Below are 23731 nucleotides of genomic sequence, written 5' to 3' on the forward strand. Positions count from 1 at the left end.
TTGACTCAGGAGTAGAATGGTACATCTAGGATACAATTCTCTAATATACTTGAACTTGAACTTTAACCTTAATGTGAGCTTTTATATAGCGCAATATCCACTAAACGTGCTGAAAGCGCTTTACAATGGGTTCCTGACGTACAGCAGTACTCACACGTAGAATGAGACATGACGCCTGTTTAGGTGATATTATAGGCGATACAATTTTTTTCGACAGACACAACGCTGTGCTGAACGATCAGGTACTCGTTTTACACCCAAGAAACGTGAAAGAATGTGAGTAAAGAGCCTTTTCCAAGGACTCAGCTATGCGCCGAGCGAGGCTCAAACTTTCAAATCAGTTATCCAAAAGCTTTGCATGTATTGAATGTTGACATTCATATTTCACCCAATAATTGGCCACGATAGCTGTTACTTGAATTTTGAGGCTTTGTGGTCTAGGGGGGGGGGGGTGATACTCGCCTCCGGACCGATAGGTCCCTGGTTCGAACCCGCTCTGGTGCGCACGAACTCGAGTCCTATGTGAGGCATATCTTTTAATTAAACTCAATTCTCTCATCATTATCTGGTGTAAAATGAGTACGTACTTGGCCGTGCATGATACCGTCATGTCTTTTCCTACATTTTATGTGCTGCTGTTTGCTTAGAATCTCTTGTAGATCGCTTTGAGCACACCTCATGGATATGGATATTTGTGTGTATAAATGATTACATTTTGAAAATAATAAAATAAAATTCCCTTCATTCATCCTATAGGGGAAATTTGTCTCTAGGGTCTATTCCAAGGGAAGACTGGAATAACCCAGACGTCATCCGCAGTGCAGCGCCTCAAATTGAGCTACGGCGGCAGCCTCTTATGGTTTGCACACTACTATGTTATGACGATCGACCCAATCAGCAAAGTCCGGTCCGCATTCGTGCACCGTCGCAAACCCGCCGGGTAGCATCCTCACAACACACCGTTCGACTAGATGCTCTGCGGTCTCAGGTTCTTGCCCACAGCGGGTACATGTTGGAGCTACGGCGATGTGACTTGCTCAAGGCCGCACAGCGCAGCGGCGGGTGTTCGAACTCGGCATCCTTTGGGTACGAAGCATAATTCTGGATATTGTGACAACTAAGCCAGATCAACATTACAGAAGCCCCTCAGAGCCATGGTACCCATGCAGCCGGTGTTTATCCCGGAGTCTATAGCCTTACACAAACAACATCAATTGCTTGCTATCCTTTTGATAGGACTCTCCTCTATCTGAAAGTACTTTCACCAGACTTCAGCTGGGATCCATCCCCATTCCCCGTCCATCTCTCTGCATGTGAAGCAAAGAGCTTGCTCTACCAACTGAGCTATTGAATCCCCCGACCTCCCCCCCCCTTCCCCCCAACAGTTATCATCATTAAACTTTCGATCTCGTTGCTCTGCAACAAATTAATCAATATTATTCCAGACACGCTTTCACTCGCCCTCCACCTCCCCTTCCTGCTGCCCCCCCCCCCCTCCCTGTTATTTTTGCTTCTCTCTCCCCCCTTCCCTCTTCCCCACGTTTTATCTTTCCCTGCTCTCACTTACGCAACACTGCACTTTATATAACTCAACTACCATCTGATAATAATAAATTGTGACCATCGATCTCTAAACGGTATTATGGCGGCTTGAACTCCGATACCCAAAAATTAAATTTTAAACTAAATTTATAAAATTTTAATATAATAAATACCTTTATTGATAAGATTGACTTCCGTTTTTAACACTTTAAAATACTAAAAAGTTCAAATTGTTGATAATTCTGACTTTAATAATCAATGTTCGTCATCCGACCCATTCCAAAACAATACCTAATCGATGCGATGTCTCACATAAAAAATTCATACTGGCAGTACCGCCCTAACCGTGAGAAGAACCAAACCACACAAAAGCCCTGCTATACAAATTGCAATCAATACAAACAGATAATCAACGAGCGCACAACAACAAAACTTATTTGATACAATTAATGAGAGAGAGAGAGAGAGAGAGAGAGAGAGAGAGAGAGAGAGAGAGAGAGAGGGGGGGAGGGAGAGAATGGGAGAAAACAGACGGAGGAGAAGCCAAGCAGAGCCAGAACAGAACAGAACAGGACAGAGTGCGATGAAGCGGACACGTAATAATAGTAACATAATTTAAATCGAATGTATTCGTGGATGGATGAAACACAAGTTGATTGAGTTAAAGGAAAGAAATTCGTAGTTTTTTAAAAAACTTTCAATTCCAGGTGAGTTTGAAATATTTTCAAAAAAATATTTGTTACCCATACTCTCAAAACTGTGATATATCCTAATGGGAAATATTTGCATGTCTGTAACCAAAGGCAATGTGTGGCTATGTGGTCTACAGGTATGACTCTCGCTTTCGGATCGGAAAGTCCTGGGTTCAAGCCTCCTTCGGCACATAGTTCAGTCCTTGGAAAAGGCTCTTTACTCACATTCTCTCACATTCAGACCTGCATATATGCATACGTTGACCCGAGCCTCTCTTTTTTCACAGAGCATCTAAAGTTCTTTGACCTAAGCACTCCTTACACTGATATGTTATGTTTGAAAATAAAATCTGAATTTTTTGTTTCGGACTTTTAAAACTTTAATTTAATTATTTCCATCGGGCTTGATCAAACTAAATTATATCAGATAGATGGGATGCAATTATTAAAATCAAACTTCGGCCATGCATTTGTAGTTCTGAGAACCGGACTGGTTATACGCTTCCGATGAGTTTTGAACAGGAAGAGAGGAATCTGTGACATCACGCACAATTTCTGCTTCACATTGTTATTATGAATTGGGCTTTAATATAGCGCAATATCCACTAAACGTGCTCACCTGACCAACAGCAACACGTAACATATAGAACGAAACGTGACGACTATTAGGCGATATTACAATTTTTTCCGACAGAGGCAACGCTGTTAACGGCCAGGTATTTATTTTACACCTGAGTACGGTGAGAGAATATGAGAAAAAAGCCTTTTCCAAGGACTATGCGCCGAGCGAGGCTCCAACCCAGGCCCTTCCGATCCGAAAGCGAGTGTCATATCACAAGACCGCATAGCCGCACAACTATGAATAATGATTGCAGTTTCGTAAACTACTCAGGACTCAAATTGTGTAATTATACAAATTATAGTTCTTAATATTCAGTTTTAGCAATCTATTTCATCAAGACATAATACCAATTAGAGGCGATAGGTCATATAATGTTTTTTTTTGTATGAGCTTTTATATAGGGCAATATTAACTAATTGTGCTCAAAGCGCTTTACAAAGTGTCCCTGGCAAACAACAACACCTAACATAAAGAACGAGTCATGGCACGTGTTAGGCGATAATGTAATTTTTTTTCCGACAGAGACAGCACTATTAACGGCCAGGTACTCATTTTACACCTGAGTACGGTAAGAGAATGTGAGTAAAGAGTATTTTCCAATGACTCAACTATGCGCGGAACGAGGCTCGAACCCAGGACCTTCCGATCCAAAAGCGAGTGTCATACCACAAGACCGCATAGCCGCACAATTTGTTTATTAGGAGCATCTAGATGCGCTATATTTATTTATGAGCCAGATTTCAGCATTGTTATAATGGAGACTAATTTGAAAGTATTTCCATTTCAATTGGGTTATCAGACCTTGAAAAAAGTGCAAATAAATCGGTTATGACTAAAGTACATACCCAATTACGAATCTGACAACTTGAACTGTTATTGTCTCATTGGTGTGATGGAAATATTATGCTCTCAATCCATTGCAAAATATTGTCTACAACAATGAAAAAGCCCATTATTGCATTGGTTATCAGACATGCATATTATATGCGCATAAATGACAAAAAAAAAAAAAAGAAATCGAATATTGTCAGTTCAACTCGACGCAAAAATTATTTTAAAAATCAAATGGAAATATGAGAACAAATTACAGGTCTCAGTTTTTTTATTATAAATGTTTTTTAAGCATCTAAACGACCAGGGCATAATTCCATTAAGACGCACGGAGTCACAAATCTCTTTTGTCGAAATCTGTGGCCACAAGTGCACAGTCCAAATTGTTGGCCACAATATATGAAGTGCACAGAGTCCAACTTGTTGACCATAATGTTATAAACTGCACAGTCCAAATTGTTGGCCATGATATTCTGAAGTGCACAGCGTCCAAATTGTTGTTAATGATATTCTGAACTGCACAGCGCCCAAATTGTTGGCCATAATATTCTGAAATGCTCAGAGTGCAAATTGTTGGCCATGATATTCTGAACTGCACAGCGTCCAGATTGCTCGTCCCAACCACAGAACGATTCAACCTGAAAAAATGCAGGTCTCATGTATATGATTACATTTATTTTACCATATAAACCACCTCAAATTAATACCACTAGGATACGTTGGGTCACAAATATCTTCCCCGTGCACAATGGCCATAGTCTTAAGTGCAAAGAGTCCAAAGTGTTCGCGTCCAAACCACAGAACTAATCAACCGTCAAAATCAAGGCTCAATAGGTCGAGGCGTTAATCACCTTAGTGCCATCAAACGCCCTCTGTCTGGTGTGGAAAGTCCAATCGTTGCTTGCGATAATAGTCATGCACTGACGTGACGTTCATGGCCATTCGATACAAAATGTGTCAGTGCATGACATAATCAACGAAGGTGAAAATTTTGGATTTGCATTTTTGCATTTTCTGAAAGAATATGCTCCCCAGTGCATTTTAATCTTTATTTGAAGCAAATCGGGCGATTTTTCATGAAGTTATGGTCAGATGTATGGGAAAGGAATCCAGCAACTTTTCTCAAATCCCATACTTTTTCAACTTGAATAGCTGTAAAAAATATTTAAAAGTGAAATTAAGCTTTAAATTTTCCCGAAGATGTAGCTACAAACAATGTTGATTTATTCATTTTTGACAAGAACTCATTTTTAATAAAAATTGACCTTCTAACTAAACTTGGCAATATCTCAGTTCAAACCTTTTCACCATCCGATTAATTATGTCATTCACTGTACCAAATGTCGTCTATCATAACGAAAGTCAAGCGATGTTGAACGTAGTTAAGGCTATAGAGGTGAGAACCATCCAAAACACTCCAAATTTTTATCATTGGTATAAAGCATTATAGAAATTACCCCACTTGAATTAGGCAAAGATGAGTACCTGACAGTTATTTTGAAAACACTTAAGTCTACCCAAGGGGACAGCGTGGCTCAGTGGTAAGGTCTTTGCTTCGTACCCAAAAAGTACCGAGTTCGATCACCTTCCGCTGCACTGTGTGGCCTTAAGAAAGTCACCTCACCCTAGCTCAATGTGCGGCGATGTGGTACTGCGGCTAACGCCTGGGTTATTCCTGTCTTCCCTTGGAATAGACGCTTAAGACTAATTTCGCCTATGGGATGAATAAAGGGAATTTTACTTTATTTAATGTTTTATGTTTATGTTTAAGAGTTAAAACTCCCAAGGTAGTTAAAATCAGAATTGCTATTGTTTTGGTGGGTTATAATACATAATATTGTATCGTTATCCATTAAATGTACAAAGGGTTAACTCTTTCCTTGCCGATCATTTTCAGCATTTTCCCAAAATGGCAGAAAAATTGATACTTTAAACTCAAACAAGCTCTCGAAGAAACACATTTCTTTTCTTATTGCTTAAACGAAGATCATTCTTCAAAGTTTCAACATCATCATCATCTGAATAAGAAAAATGTATTTTGTGTCCTAACAAATGCGACAATTTTGCTGTAAGTGGTAAGGAGAGGGTTAATAAGTCAAACAGGGTCACATATTAATCTTGACGGATATCTTATTGTTGTCAATTAGTTCTAATAAGATTAATTAATTTGTCACGAATTGCAATGCATGAGAGAGAAGTTGCCTGAGGCATGGGATAGGTGAAAAATGACGTGTTAATAGCAATTAGAAACGTAGGGAATTGAGCAGCGGCAGGGACAGTAATAACAGTAAAAGAAACCCCCAACAAACTTGAGCTTTACTATAGCGCAATATCCACTAAACGTGCTCATAGCGTTTTACAAGGGGTCCCTGGCTAACAGCAACACGTAACATGTAGAACGAGACATGACGCCTGACAGCAATGTTTTTTCCGACAGAGACAACAATTGTTAGCGGCCAGGTACTCAATTTACACATGAGTACGGTGAGGGAATAATATGAGTAAAGCTCAATTAGGGATACACTGTTTGTCCAGATTGCGTTTTGAACTACACACATTTTCATACAAATTGATTTTTGATAATACTGCACTACTGACCGATATTGATAATAAGACGCGTATAAAGTAATTTGTGGCCGATCTTTTGTAAGTCTTAACTCACTCAATCCTAGAGATTTTTGCTACTTTTAAATATTGGGAAAAATGTATTTAAAATGAGCATGTGCACAGATAGTTTTATTCAACTATCATTAACATGCAAAAAAACTATAAACATTAGCATTGATCCTATGCCTTTATGTTGGTAACAACAAGAGATGAAGTGAGTAGAAAGGTGCCAGAAGACAATAGAGAATAAAAATTTTCGTGGCGGTGGTGGGGTTTGAACCTGCGACCTTATTGGTACGACAACTCCGCCTGGCAGGTGAGAGCGTGGCTCTACCGTGTGAGCTATCCACGAATACTAAAATATTCGTATCAAACTCAGGTCATTTCTAGAACTCTCTCTCACCCACTTCTGGAAATCGCGGGCTCGCTCGCCAACCAACCATCGCGAAGTTACTTGACCAGCAGTTAAGCTTAATAGCCAATATTCTCAACACAAACATATAACATAGAAACGATTGAGACATTGAGTATGCTCCGTATATGGGGTGAATTTTAAATTCAGAAAAGTGAGTGGAGCAGGCACTTATGTTGGTGCCTGCTCCACTCACTTTTCTGAATTTAAAATTCACCCCATATACCGGAGCATACTCAATGTCTCAATCGTTTCTATGTTATATGTTTGTGTTGAGAATATTGGCTATTAAGCTTAACTGCTGGTCAAGTAACTTCGCGATGGTTGGTTGGCGAGCGAGCCCGCGATTTCCAGAAGTGGGTGAGAGAGAGTTCTAGAAATGACCTGAGTTTGATACGAATATTTTAGTATTCGTGGATAGCTCACACGGTAGAGCCACACTCTCACCTGCCAGGCGGAGTTGTCGTACCAATAAGGTCGCAGGTTCAAACCCCACCACCGCCACGAAAATTTTTATTCTCTATTGTCTTCTGGCACTTTTCTACTCACTTCATCTCTTGTTGTTACCAACATAAGTGCCTGCTCCACTCACTTTTCTGAATTTAAAATTCACCCCATATACCGGAGCATACTCAATGTCTCAATCGTTTCTATGTTATATGTTTGTGTTGAGAATATTGGCTATTAACCTTAACTGCTGGTCAAACAAGATATGAAGTGAATAGAAAAGTGCCAGAAGACAATAGAGAATAAAAAATTTTCGCGGCGGTGGTGGGGTTTGAACCTGCGACCTTATTGGTACGACAACTCCGCCTGGCAGGTGAGAGCGTGGCTCTACCGTGTGAGCTATCCACGAACACAAAAAATATTCGTTTCAAACTCAAAGTCATTACTAGATCCCTCTCTCACCCACTTCTTGAGACCGCCGATTCGTTCGTTCACCACCATCGCGAATAATTTTGACCAGCAGTTAAGCTTAATAGCCAATATTCTCAACACAAACATATAACATAGAAACGATTGAGACATTGAGTATGCTCCGGTGTATGGGGTGAATTTTTAATTCAGAAAAGTGAGTGGAGCAGGCACTTATGTTGGTAACAACAAGATATGAAGTGAATAGAAAAGTGCCAGAAGACAATAGAGACTGCTGGTCAAGTAACTTCGCGATGGTTGGTTGGCGAGCGAGCCCGCGATTTCCAGAAGTGGGTGAGAGAGAGTTCTAGAAATGACCTGAGTTTGATACGAATATTTTAGTATTCGTGGATAGCTCACACGGTAGAGCCACGCTCTCACCTGCCAGGCGGAGTTGTCGCACTAATAAGGTCGCAGGTTCAAACCCCACCACCGCCACGAAAATTTTTATTCTCTATTGTTTTCTGGCACTTTTCTACTCACTTCATCTCTTGTTGATCCTATGCCTATAATTTGTCTCAGAAAAATGTAATAAATAGGCATGGGGTAAAAAGTAACCTGGGTAAGCTACGGATATCGTCGGTGTTAGGGTTCAATGAGTTAAGAAATCCAACTGGGCGATGACCTCATTTTACGCCTCATGGACCAGAAGTCGGAAACGATGATTAGTATTGGTAATATTTCCATGTGACCAATTCAATTGGCACAACCAAAATAATAACGGATATATTTATTTATACTCGTATACAGGACACCGGATAATCGCATGTTATATTATTATGATTGATATTTTTTCTTGCAATTCAAAGAATGTGTGATTTAACAAGGCTTGCGTCTTTAACCCTCTCCTTACCAGCCATTTTCAGGATTTTCCCCAAAACTTCTCACCCAACTAACACAAAAATATATTTTTTACCACTCAGACATAATAGCAGACAAGTTCTTGCGATACAGAATTTCTTTAGCAAAACATGCTCTGCAACACACTGTTCATTTCCTTTAAATTTTATGATATACAAAAGAAATTTAAATAATAAAAATGTTGGTTGTATCGTAACGAATGTGACGATTTTCCTATAGTTGGTAAAGAGAGGGTTAAAGAAGAAGTGTCTGGGTGTTAGTTGTCTTTTAAAGTTAGCACTATCTACTAATATTTTTCTAACAGCATTTTAATGTCTATATTCCAGAATTCCCTACCTTTCCCTACCTTTCTAATAATTGCTATTAACACGTCATGTTTCACCTACCCCATGCCTCAGGCAACTTCTCTCTCATGCATTGCAATACGTCAAAAATTAATCTAATTAGAACTCATTGACTTCATATGACATCCGTCAAGATTAATGCGTGACCCCGATTTACTTATTAACCCTTTGTAGATTTAATGGATAACGGTAAAATGTGTATTACATATAACGCACCTAAACAATATATATCAATTTTGATTGTACCGACCATGCGGAGTTTTAACTTTCAAACATAAACATAAAACAGGGGCTAAAGAAGCGTTAATGGTGATGGGGTAATTGTTATATTTAGAAATATATTTATTTATATTATATAACTTTAATATTAGAGGAGCGATAACGATCTACTCCCCGTAGATTACCCAGTGTGCCTGAAACAGAATTGTTGGAGTCAACAGGAGCTGTTCAAATATTTTATAAATAATATATATCATTTGCCGACCCTTGATGATCCAATAGACTGTGTGTCAATGGAAGTAAATCAAAATAAATACACACACACACACGCACACACACACACACTTTATATATATATATATATATATATATATATATATATATATATATATTGCTTTTGATTTATGTTCATTATCACACATTCTATTCCATCGTCTTGGATCAACAAATAATATACAAATGGAGTTACCTCATGTAATTCCTATCAATCATTGCAGGGCAATAAATCTGAAGAATGTATTTAAACAAAGGATAAAGGAACGAAAAACTAGAATTTTTAAGTAGGTTTCATACAAAGCACAGAACTATTTACAATAGAATAAAAAGTAAATATTCTATATTTAAAAAAAGACTGAATGATAAAACAATTTAAAGAAATATCAAAATATACCGCAATATTAGGCGTTACAATTTGGAAAAGGATTTAGATAGAAATAGGCACAGAAAAGAAATTGAAGGAATCTTGAAATTAAAAAGAAGAAAGAAGAAAGAAATCTGGAATGGCAATTATTGAAAAGGTGATATAAATTAGTTATTGTTTATTTTTCGTATGGCGCTTTCTATACGTGACCCACCAAATCAAAACAGTTTTGTGTCGTAGTGGTTTTCATTCTGATAATTGAATTAATAATCAAGATTTATTTATATCATCATCATTATCATCCTCCTCCCCCTCCTCCTCCTCCTCATCATATATTATAATATATATATATATATATATATATAATATAATATATATATTGGGATTCGCCTTATCCAAACATTATACCAGTTTTAGGCATTGACGTGATAAATTGATTGATATTGGATCATTACCATTTCCCAAACTATAATGCTATTTCGCGGATGTTGTCAACAACCGGTTTCCGACTATCCAACGTATATTCCTTTCGGAAACATTGGGAATCACTGAAGTAATATCATGCACGTCATTATGATCGCTGCCACTGTTTCTATTGTCACTGTGTGAATTTATTACTTTGACTTTATTCTTGGAGCGGAATAATCTCTTTATGATATATATGTCGGGCAAGTGTGCTTAATAATAAATTACCTTATAAATAAATATACGTACGTTAATAATAAGCAGGGCACATGCTATTTGCTTTATTAAAAGTATGCATTTATAATTTGTATCTACATATTTTTGTTGGAGGTTACGAGAGAGGCTAGGCTATAGCGTTGATTTTGGTAGCTTGACTTGGCATAGCATAGCGTTACCAATGATTTGCAACCATGACCTACGTGCTATTTGAATCAAATAGGGTTATTTTATCACTTAGTTATTTGGTCAATTAGTGTGTAATGAATTGGAAAACGAATGTGGGTGGTTGATATAGTATAAATATCATTGTACTGGGCAGTTTGAGTTGACTGCAATGACAGCCAGGACCTACTAACTGTGAGTGTTAGAAAATGACGTAAAAGTAGTAATTGTACTGACTTGTGATTTGGATGTGTTTCTTTGTTGTGTGTTACTGTGCTTTATGATCTATTTCGACGTGCACTTATTTGCAGGTCTGATAACCCAATTCCTTATGGGCTCATTGTTGTAATGGAAATATAAAAAAAAAAAGAAAATGACGCAAAATATTTCCATTATAATAATATTAAACTGGGCCCATAAGTGGACATATATGAACACGTCGATTTATTTGTATTCAAATTATTATGTGGTTTTATTATTATTATTATTATTATTACTATTACTATTATTATTATTATTATTATTATTATTATTATTATTATTATTATTATTATTATTATTATTATTATTATCACTATTATTATTATTATATAATTGTAATCGACAATATTCTATGCTATTTTGAGAGTATCTCCATTACAACAATGAGCCCATAACTATTTGGGTTATCAGATGTAAATAAGAACACTTAGTGATGATTTCATCAAGCCAGAAAAAATCCATTTATCTACCCAGAGTACCTATACCCATTGCCTTTAGAATTATACAAGATGATTACAAATAAAGATGTTCCTTTATTCCCCTTTTAGTGCGGCGATGCGGTCTCTGTGGTATTGCACTCGCCTTCAGATCGGAAGCACCTAGGCTCATAGTTGAGAACTTGGAAAAGGCTCTTAACTCGTATATTCTCCCTATACTCAGATGTAAAATGAGTACCTGATTTTTAACAGCCTTGTCTCTATCGAAAAGAATTGTAATGTCGCCTTACAGGCGTCAGTCATGTTTTGCCCTGCCTACATATTAAATGTTGCTATTGGATAGGGACTCATTGTAAAGTGCTCTGAGCCCGTTTTGTGGATATTGCGCTATACAAACGCCATGTGCTATTCGACATCAGTAGTTTAATAGAAAATTCTGTTTTGTTCAGCCAAATTATTGAAAAGCTCAAAAACTCGACCTAACACTTCAGGTAGGAAAGGCCACATTTATCACCGGAGTGAAAAGTATAAAAGAATTGATTAAGTTTCGATTTCTGATCGCATACTATTTCCTCTAATCAATAAGGCATTATGTTCTCTTAATGATGAGGGAAATCAGGGCACAGAATTGACTGTAAAACAGTTGTTATTGTTGTTATCCAATTAACTGCCGAACTCTGGAAAAGCACGTATTTAAAAAGTTGGCCAGAAAAGTCGTCGTTTAAATATCAATTGATTTAAATGACCCTCAACGCGAAAAACTCTCAAACCTGGGACTTCGCGAGGTCTTACTTTATCCCAAATTCGAGAGTTTTCACAGAGATGAGGGTCATTAAAATCGATCTATATTTGAAGGACGAGTTTTCTGGCCAAATTTTTAAATACGTGTTTTTTCCAGGTAACTTACTGTTAACTTACTGGTGAATATTCTTGTTTTTAGTTTGTTGTGACTGAGAGTGGTTATAAAATAGCTGTTACTTTTGTTCATGTTCTTGTTCTGTTTTTGTAGTTTATGACCGTAGCTCATTCATCATTAAGGGGGATGAAGGGATATTGATTCTAGATTTGAAACACATTAGGCCTTGGCAGGGCATTAGGCGGAGACGGAAGACATTCCAATCCCTCAAATATAAATCATTGATCAGAGTGAAGAAAAACAATTTTTATTATCTATTTTGAGACAAAACTAATTTTCTCTCAAATCATGATTAAATTCTAACTCGCCTCATCAATATTATCATGAGTATAGATAGAACGAAGTTGACGTCACTCGGGTCTTTGTTATTATTATTTTTTTTTTGTCTACCACGTCTATGAGTAATTCTCACTTAACTGTATTATCCAGACTTTTAAAGTTTATGGTTACACAGAGTGTTGTGTGTTCGTGCGTTATACTTCCGGATGGCAATGTTATGAGCTTCTTAGCCAAGCGCATATAATCTAAATCTTCAGATTAAAAAGTTTTTGAAAACGTGTGTGTGAAACAGTGTCATAGAAAAAGAGATTGAGATTTTATATAGCTCAATATCCACTAAATGTGCTCAAAGCGTTTTGAAAGAGGCCCCTGGCCAACATCAACACTTAACATGTAGAACGAGACATGACGCCTGTTAGGCGATATAGCAACTTTTTTTCGGATACAGACAACTCTGTTAACGGCCAGGTATTCATTTTACAGCTGAGTACAGTGAGCGAATGTGAGTAAAGAGTCTTTTCCAAGGACTCAACTATGCGCCGAGCGAGGCTCGAACCCAGGACTTTCCGATCAAAAAGCGAGTGTCATACCACTAGACCACATAGCCGCGTAGAAAGAGACTAGAATTCAAGAAACAAAAACAAAAACCCAATCCCCAAAAACTCAGCCTGGCTCGCTGGCTGTCTTTTTGCTTCGTCTAGCACTGTTTCATATAGACTTATTCAGATCTTTTTTAAACACACGTGCCTGCTTTCCTACATTGACACAATGAACATAATTTAAAAAGTCGTGAGTTTAATTTTTTAAAATTTCAACTGAAATCGAGAAGATTGGTCTTAAACGTCAAATTTGAGTTCCAGGTTCACACAGAAACAAAACTGTATCCAGGCTATTAGTTACGATTTTCTTATCATTAATCTGGTGATCTTACTACTTCTAAAGAAGGTCTGAGGTTCGATCCCTAGACGGTGTCGACCAAATTTGTGGGATGGTTTTTTTTCTCTTGTATTTTTCTTTCTTGCTTTGTCTGGCACCTTTCGTACACTTGTTTAGATCTCTATCTAATAACAACAATACGGTTTTGAGAAGATTTGTTACACATAACTAATCAATGATTAAGCTACAAATATAATTTTAATGCTTCATCAGACACGGGCCCATGCTATTTTGATTACATGACAACAAAGCGAATTCCTTTCAAAATATCAAATTTCATAGATTCAGATTTGATTTTATTGTATTTGTGTCCAAGTCTGTCAATTCAACTTCGATACTGTTCAATGCATTGATTCTTTACGAGTACCTAATTATTATTTTCGTAGCGAGCTGTAGAACAAGTAGTAATTAAAACCACAAGAACTCTTAGGTGCTACAATTGTAAAGCTCACGTCAATGATATCCACTCTTTGACAGCAGAATTGGAATAGATCTACATATGATATATTATATATAAATATATTATATATATATAATATATATATATATATATATATAATAATTCGGATAAATATAATTCGAGCTCCTTAATTGTCGAGCACTCTATATTATCCATGTAAATTAATTTCTCACGACTATATATACAGATAATATATATTATATATATATATATATATATATATATATATATATATATATATATATATTGTGTGCGTGTGTGTTTGTGTGTATTATGTTATGTAACCAATTGTCAAAAACGGGATTTCTATGGAGACTTAAAATTCCAGTTCATGCTTACCTTATACACTCTTAAGTTTTAAAAATCAACAACCCTCCTCCATGTTATGTTTGGTTCTTAAACTTTAAAAAAAAAAAAAGAACAAAAAACAAATATCATAGTTATAACTATTTAAAAAACCAACAAAAAACTAGATCTTCAGCCCGCCATGTAGACCCATGGAGGCGAGTCTACCCTCGTTTAAATAGCGTGAAACGGACAATAGCAATTGCTTGCTATCCCTTGGTTAGGACGCTACAGATATAATAAACTTAGATATCCTATCATTGTTGGGTAAAAGTGAGGTTGGGTGGGGGGGGGGGGGTGGGGGTGGTAGGGGGTGGGGGTGGGAGGGAGGGGGGTTGTCAGAAACAATCTCGATCTCACCCAGGAGAGACCTAGGTCGGTTTGCGTGCGAAGCGAGTGCTCTACCAACTGAGCTATCGGGTTCCCCAGTTCTAATAACTTGGACATTAATCTCTATATTATTCTTCATTTGGGTCATTTCGACTGAATACTGGATTGTTACGTTCGTTCACATACCTATTATTATTATTATTATTATTATTATTATTTATTATTATTATTATTATTACTATTATTATTATTATTACTATATTATTTTTATTATTATATTATTATTATTATTATTATTATTATTATTATTATTATTATTATTATTTATATTATTATTATTATTATTATTATATCATTCATTATTATATATTATTATTATTATTATTATTTTATTATTATTATTATTATTATTATTATTATTATTATTATTATTATTATTATTATTATTATTATTATTATTATTATTATTATTATTATTATTATTATTATTATTATTTATTATTATTATTATTTTATATATTTTATTATTAATAATAATAAGTTTAGCGACGTACTGTTTTCTCACAAGTGGAGTCATGGAGTGTAAAATTAGATCAAAATCCAAACAATTGATATAAACATGTAACCTTGCTATAGAATACACCTCTATGAATATGGGAATTAATAAGGAATGAAAAAAAAGTCTATATATTATTATTACATTTAATGCCTAGTATGGTTTATCTATTGTGCCGTCAATAGACTTCAAGTATTATTATATCAATACTTAAATAACTTTTGAATGGGGTTCGATTTGCATGGGTGGTTATTATTATAATATTATAATATGTAAAAATATATATGGCCTTGGTGATAATTAATGCAGATCTGCCTAGTACTCCGAATAATTCGTAGAAATACGTATTTATGGCTCCAGTTACAGAGCTGTATAGGTGTCTCTTTGACTCAATAAATCTTGTTGAGAATGAAAGTTTTGCTTCTTAGAACCTATATTCAGAATATTTTTGGATCATGATGAGAGCGAATTGTTTATTTCTATTTAAAGTGAATTTTTCTTATTTTCCTTTGGAAACTTCGATTTTTTGAAATTTTAAGTAGGCAGCGTTGTTAATGCTCATACGGATATGCCAGTTTTAATATGCATATTTTATGTCTTTGAGGTAGAACTGATTGTTTTGGGCATGGGTAACAACCATATTATACTGAATTCAAAGTGATACTACCGCTTCTAGAAGCTGTGGACTGTAAAAAGTAATAAACAAAAACGAAAATAACAGCTTAAAAAAAAGAACAAAATACAAAACACGGAACGTTTCGGGCTCAAAACCCATCTTCAGCCAATAACTAAAAACAACAAAAACATAAATATATTACTAAATTCCAGATAGACGACAGAGAATTATTGGTAGGTCTTTTCTTGAAGAAACATTTCAAATTTTTCTACAAGAGAAGAAATACCAATTATCTCTGTCCTTTATCTGAAATTTAGTAATGTATTTATGTCTTTGTTATTTTTTTTGGTTGTTGGCTGAAGAAGGGTTTGGAGCCCGAAACGTTCCGTGTTTGGTATTTTGTTCTTTTTTGAAGCTGTTATATTCATTTTTTTTGTTTACACTGAATTCCACTATGTCTCTGACCGATGCAATCAAAGGTAGCCGGAATACGTCTTCATAATCTCACATATTACAGCCCCTTACTGACAGCAATGACAATACTGGTCTACCGTAATAAAATGTCTAATCCTTTTACATAGGAATTCGGGATATGGGTATATCTGATATTGACATGACATTACGAATCGTATCTTGTTTAGTGCACGTTAACGGTTTCTTTGGTGTGATATAGATTAGGAGAGAGATCAGAGAAATTATCTTCATTGCTGTTTCAATTTCTTTTGATATTACTATCTATATATGTCGTGTGCTTTAGTGATTTTGTTATAGATAGAATGGCTGGTCTTTGTTATTGTTTTTTTGCCATGACGTTTATGAGTAATTCTCACTAATCTGTATTAAACAGACAATTAACGTTTAAGTTACACATAGTTTTGTGTGTTGGTCCGTTATACTTCCGGATGGCAATGTTGTGACCTTCTTTGCTAAGCGCACACTATCTATATGTAGGTCCATAGAGAGTTTGAATCTCACTGTAGGTGGCGCAAAGTTGAGTCCTTGAAAAAGTATCTTTTCTCACTTTTTCCCACAACACGTAGAATCCGATAACAACATTGCTCTGTTGGAAAAAAATATATAATGGCTCCTCATAGGCCTTATGTCATCTGCTACATGTAATTGTTGCTACCGGCTTGGGACTCATTGTAAAGAGTTTTCATGAGCTTGAGTGGAAATGATTAATATATAAGCTCAGGTTTTAAACAAATGATCCAATTGACCATCCCCATTCCAATCGGCTTTCTCGTCAATGCAATCAAAGATATCGACCACCAGATGTCTTCATTATCTCACATATTACAGCCTCTACTGATAACATGGACAATTACTCTGGAAAGAAAAATCCATATTTGAAAATTTGGCCAGAAAACTCGTCCTTCAAACATCGATTGATTTAAATGACACCCATCTTGGCAAAAACTCTCAAATTTGGGTTTAAGGAAGACATCGCGAAGTCCCAGGTTTTAGAGTTTTGTTTCCAAGATGAGGGAAATTTATATCGGTCGGTATTTGAAGGACGAGTTTTCTGGACACATTTTCAAATATGGGTTTTCCAGAATACGGCAGAATACTAGTCTACCGTAATAAAATGTCCAATCCTTCTACATTGAAACCTGGATATCGGTTATCTCTGATAATGACACGCCAGAAAGAATCGTATCTAGTTTAGTGCACTTTAACTGTATCTTTGGTGTGGCATAGATTAGAAGAGATGAGCGACCCTACTCTCCTTATTACTTCAGTTACTTTTGATGTAACTAGGGACCCTTGTCCTAAGGGTTGTTGTTGTTGTTGATTGAGGACTTCTTGAGTGCATGGTTTAAGGACCTGTCGTTATATTGGAGCTCGTGAATATGCTGTGACACATACTTTTGATAAGTCTTTACCCTAATTGCCAGCAATTGTAACAATGGAATCATATGAAGTACTCATAGAGCATGGTAAAGCCGATGACTACTACGACGACTACTACAATCACTACTACTACTACTACCACCACCACCATCACTACTACTACTTCTACTACTACTACTACTACTACTACTACTACTACTACTACTACTACTACTACTACTACTACTACTACTACTACTACTACTACTACTACTACTACTACTACTACTACTACTACAACTATTACCACTATTACCACTACTACAACTACTACTACAACTACTAAAATACACTTACACGCAGAAAGTACTTTCCTGAAAAAAAAAACAACAGCGTCCTACCCAAGTTCAGCAAGCAATAATTGTCACTATCCTTTCTTTTCAACTATACAGTTAGATAAGGATTAACTCCGGATCCATATGAACTTTATGACCCAAAAGGACTTCTAATACTATTACTAGCTTCACTGATACTGACTAATTCCCGGCTGACCGCTATGCCAAATGCAAATACAAGATCTATTGCCCTTGGAATTGTACAGAGGCAGATGGACTTCAATAAATTAATACAAGTGGCGGGGACCGTTATCTCCATGCTTTTGTTGTATATCCCTCTTCTCTCATACTCTGAAGAATTACATTTTGACAATTTCCACCAGAAATCTTGTCCTTCGAATATCCATCGACTAAAAGACTCTCATCTTGTCCAAAAAAAAAAAAAGAAACAACTCTCAAACCTGAGACTTGAAGGATGCTTTCAGGGAAGTCTTAGGTTTAAAAGTGATTGACATAGGAGGTTTCATTTTAATCGAGCGATATTTAAAGGACGAGTTTTCTGGCCAATTATTTTTTTAATGTGATTTTAAACAAAAGATTTCACTCCTTCTCTCCTCTTTCCCACCAAAATGCCCACACCATAATGATTGCAGTGATTTTACTACAATGCTGTAACGCGATTTATTGTTATGCCTGTCGAGAAAACGACGATACATACCGTAGGTTCAATGCTTGATACTGTAGCTAACGTTCTTAAGCTTTTGCAGGATTTGGATTTTTGAACCAATTTTCAATTCCCTGATGCGACCTTGGGGACGCCGCCCGATAGGACTAAGTTCGAATTTTCGTTATAATGAATATTGTTTCGCAAACTTGATAAGTCTGAAATTGTGTAGCCATGACTGTGTTTTAACTCTAAATCAATTTTGCAATCGGTTTCACACCAACGTGATAACGAACTGAAACATGGACTCACATTTATCATTGTTTATCATACTTTATTCTACATTGATTTCCCTTTTTTTATTTTCAGCCCTTTCCTGTTTCGGAGATCGACGTCAGCCTGTGGCGAGCTTCCCTCCCTTGCACTGAATTCCAGGGCAAAGTCTGCTCGTTACGTCAGCCACCGAGAGTCCCCATTCATCATGCCTCGAGGAGGTCATAATATGAGCGTGGCTCGTTTCTACGACTGGACGGAAGACCCAGGCGATTGTTACTCCGTGTCCAGACTGTACCGGGAAATCGCAAATATCCCACAATCCCAAACCAATGGGTTGACGAACAACCACAAAGGCAAAATCAATATAAATTTAAGCATCGCGCCTAGCTCGGGAACGTGTTCTTCAGTTCCTCTAACCAACGTCCCAACCCGGACATCCTTTAACAGTCCTGGACGGATGTTTGTTCGAGACAAGAAAGCGTTAACTCGAGGCGAAAGAGAAATAATTGAAGGGATATATAAAAACAGAAGCGATTTAAATGCCAAAGACGCCATTGCTAATCTTGGCTTTCATGTAAAAAGCCACCAGGAAGCTTGGCAAACTGGAAAATTCTTAATAAGAAATGACAGAGTGGATATAAAACCGTTAGTTAAATCAACGGGACAGCAACAGCAGCAACAACAAGTGCAACATCAGCATCAAGTTTGTAACTGCAGTGATAAAACCAACAGCAACAACCACAGCGGCAATGAAGATCATAACAACACCCCTTCGTCAGTGAGGTCAGTTCCACCTGAGTCTTCTGGGTTAATAAACTCATCAATTCCCTTATCAGGTAGACTTGGAAACAAATTTGCATCATCCCGAAAACTGATGGAGACTTCCCCATTTCCCAATTGCTCTCAGTGTCAGCTCGAACAAAGGGGAATAATCAGTCAAGATCTAGCCAAGAGAGCATATCTTGCACACCAAAAAAATCAAGAAAACAACTGGGATTCAAGACCTTGTGCACCACCTAGCACTCCGGACAAATGTGTTTCAAAAGCTAACGATTCTGATAGGTTCAGTTCTGAACAGCAGCCGTCTTTTAAACAGAACAAATATTCTGATCACCCTCATAAGTCTGAAGTTAATGGTATTTATGTATCTGACGTTGATTCTTCGAGTTTGTCAATTTCGTCAAACAGACCAAGTAGCGGCGAGAGAAATACCTCTCCACGTAGAGAGGGAAACTTGACTTCGCGGAGCATGAGCAAAATTCAGAAAACGATCAATATAATTCATTCAGTTTTGGAAGAAAATTCTGCCAAATTGGCTGCATGTGGGAAACAAAACTCAGAAAGTTCTGGTTTCTACAGCAATGGCGGTTTCCAGGACGTAGAAAATTTATCCGAATTGTCGGGACGGAAAAGTTTTGACAGTAGTGAGGGGTCAGATTCTGACCCTAAGAAGGTGAAGGTCAAAGTATATCTTCCTGTTGCAGTCAATGATGAGAATGATGAATTAGTGTCGGAGTCTGGTGGTTATCGGTGACCGGCAGTAAGGCGAAAATGATGACCATTGCAACAAAATTGACAATGAAACCCAAAGAGACACATACACACATCCATTTTTAATTCAAAATAACTTATATGAGAGAAACAATTTCTTCTACTAGTTCTGTGATTCCTAAATAACATACCAGAAGAAAAATTATATTCGTATTGACCTTCAACCATGAACAATGTAATTGTGAATGACAAGAATGGATTCTACGGCGAAGGATTGCATGACGTGGACTTGTATTAAGTGACACTAGGCTGCTAGAAGATGTGGACTGTAAAAAGTAATAAACAAAAAAAAAATGAATATAAAAGCTTCAATAAAGAACAAAATACCAAACATGGAACGTTTCGGGCTCAAAACCCTTCTTCAGCCAACAACAACAAAAAAAGCAAAAAACAATAAAGACATAAATACATGACTAAATTCCAGATTGAGGACAGATATAATTGGTAGGTCTTCACTTGTAGAATCTTGGAAAGTCTAGGAGAGAAGACCTACCAATTATCTCTGTCGTCTATCTGGAATTTAGTAATGTATTTATGCCTTTACTGTTTTTCGTTGTTGGCTGAAGAAGGGTTTTGAGCCCGACCAACTACATAATTCTGTGTAACCATGCACTTTTGTAGTCTGGATGGCAAAAACAATAAGACAGACGCGAGTGACGTCAACTTCATTCTATCTATAGCATCGTTATGCGATCTTACTGGTGTTATGGTAAGACGTTATCTTTGGACCAGTGGGTCCAAGGTTCGAGAAAATCTAGTGGAAGCACAATGTAGAGTCCTTGGAAAAGGCTCTTTACTCATATTCTCTCAGCGCATAATTTAAGTGTAGAATGAGTATCTGGTAGGTAATAGTTATCTTCGTCCAAAACATTGGATCGCACCATACTGACGTCATGTATTATCTGACATTTTAAGTAATGCTATTGGCTTGGGACCCCTTGTAAAGTACTTTGAGCATTTTGGTTGATATTGCGTGATATAAAACTTCAATTTTTGAAATCAAATTGTGTGTTAAAAGTTAAATATTATTTTTTTTTTAAAACGTAAATTTAATCAAAGCCATCAAGAGCAATGGTTAGTGTGCTGAATATTCTTGATTTGAATAACTTCTATTTTTTAAATCTGTTTTAAAAAATAAAAGGGGGGGGGGATTTTTAACTTTCTATTCAAAGTAACAGCAGATTTCATAAATTGAATTATGTATGCAGTATATCTTTCTGATCATTTACCACTTTAAAGTTTCCTTCTATGTCTATTAGAACCCATGGTATGAATTTAAAAAATATAAATAATTTGTTGCTATGGGTAACACTTTATCTTCGTGTTTGGCTCATATCTCGAACTGTAGCTTGTCGCATCTTCCCTCACATAATATCATCCCTCGATTTTGGTAAACTTTTGAGGTAATGTTCCCTATAGCTTGAACTCTCCAAAATGTATAGGAACTTTAGAAAGATATTTGTTGACAGGTCACTAAAATTTTTGTAGCTGTATCGGACAGTGAATGGTGGATGAACAAAACCTTTCTTTTATCCAACATTTTCTACAAAACTATTGGGAAAACTAATGATTATTGTATCTTTACTGAAATTCGTATATGTATTTATTAATCCTTGCCTTATGCAGAATGATAATCATGTATATAAAGATGGTGAACTATAACAAGAATTGTAAGCAAAATATCCACTGGAAAGATAAATTAACCAGAACTGGTATCCATTATCTATAACATTTCAAGACAGAGAAGAAGAAATTGAGTGTAAAATAAAAGTAATTCTAAAATAATTGCTTTAATCTAGTAAGATTCAATTCAAAGGCTTGTTTTAGAAAATTGACAAAGAAAATCATGAATTAACTTTGATTTTCCAATTAGCAAATTATATAATCAAAAACATTATAGATAATATCATATAGACATGTATGATTAATGTCATTGTGAGTGAAGCGAATAAGATAAATTTAATTTTAAAAAAATATATTGAACCGAACTTGAATGGAACTGAACATAAATAAATGTGTTAGCATTACTAACGTCCCTTGACCACATGAAAGACATCTAATTTTGACCGATTAGAAAGATACTCATGTTGTCAAAAACGCTCAAACCTGGGACTTCAACGAATTCCCACTTTTGTTGGTCTTTGACAAGATGAGGGTCATATCAATCCGTCGAAAATTGAGGACGAGTTTTCTAGACAAACTTGTATAAATAATTTAGGATACGACAGAATTCACCCCGGAGTCGGAAATTGCCGTACGGTTTGGGTGAATATACTGAGGGTTGTCATGTAATCTGGTGAAGTATGTACCTGCTAGGTCACACTAATTGAATATATATATATATATATATATATATATATATATATATATATATATATTTATATTCCAGAGAAATTGATATACATGGATCATTTAGAATATGATGAGGTGAGATTATATATATATATATATATATATATATATATATATATATATATAAAGCTATTCAACACGAGTAATTCTACTCTGGAATAGATTATGCCATGTTCCATTTTGAATCGTTTAATGGTGCTTATATTGTGCTTGTAAATATTTCAAATTGATTACATTATCAATAAAAATCTCTGTTGAAAAATGCAAATAAACCTTGAATTTTTCTTGCAAGATTGAATGTGTGACCCAACACCTCAAATTGGTATGTGCGGCTACGTGGTCAAGTGTAATGACACTCGCTTTCGGATCGGATGGAACTGGGTTCGAGACTCGCTCGGCGCACAGTTGATTGGAGAAAGCTCTTTACTCACATTCTCTCACCGTACTCAGGTGTAAAATGCGTACCAGGTTGTCAACAACGTTGTCTCTGTCTGAAAATATTGTAAAATCACCTTAAAAGGCGTCATGTCCTGTCCTGCATGTTAAATGTTGCTGTTGGCCAGGGACCCCTTGTAAAGCGCTTTAGGAACGTTAAGTGGATATTGCGCTATATGAAAGCTAAATTTTTTTTATTATGTCAGGGTGATTTACACACTCACACTTGATTTTATTATCTAAAATATTTTTTTTTTTGTGGAAATTGTGTTATGTCTATATCTTTGTACTTGTTTCACAAGCAACAGACCCGATGTTGATCAACGATGCAGTCAACTGTTGTTTTATTTTTAAGACATCCAATCTACAAAGCAATGTTTGGGTAGCTGGATTTGTCAGATTTGTCGGAAAGTACTTTGTGATAGTCTGGCATCCTTTCCAAAGAGGATTGAAATTGTCCGTTTCGCGCTATAGAAACCGGGATGTACATCGGCTCCATGGGCCCTATTATGGCTCTGCAGGACTTCTATATACTGTATCTTTGTGGGGCTATGTGGTCTTGTGGGTTTACACTCACATTCGGACCTGTAGATACTCTGTTGGAGTCCCACTCTAAGC

The 23731-nt window shown here is 36.2% G+C and overlaps 1 protein-coding gene across 4 annotated transcripts in view; it reads left to right on the forward strand.

Annotated features, from left to right (window-relative positions):
• LOC144967512 (uncharacterized) overlaps window positions 1–22699 on the forward strand; it is a 62605-nt gene extending 39906 nt beyond the window's left edge. For 3 of the 4 annotated variants that reach the window (XM_078904885.1, XM_078904884.1, XM_078904886.1), the window contains one exon: window positions 18869–22699. In XM_078904885.1, coding sequence (XP_078761011.1) covers window positions 18869–20309 — 1441 coding nt within the window. In that variant the 3' untranslated portion in view covers window positions 20310–22699. Of the gene's footprint in view, window positions 1–2107; window positions 2250–18868 lie in introns of those variants that run through there. The other variant, XM_078904887.1, reaches the window with a different exon arrangement.
• The last annotated feature ends 1032 nt before the right edge of the window (window positions 22700–23731 follow it).

Source organism: Berghia stephanieae, chromosome 3 (assembly GCF_034508935.2).
Source record: "Berghia stephanieae isolate SIO BIC M18660-M18661 chromosome 3, UCSD_Bste_1.3, whole genome shotgun sequence".
In the NCBI taxonomy this organism is placed as follows: Eukaryota; Metazoa; Mollusca; class Gastropoda; order Nudibranchia; family Aeolidiidae; genus Berghia; species Berghia stephanieae.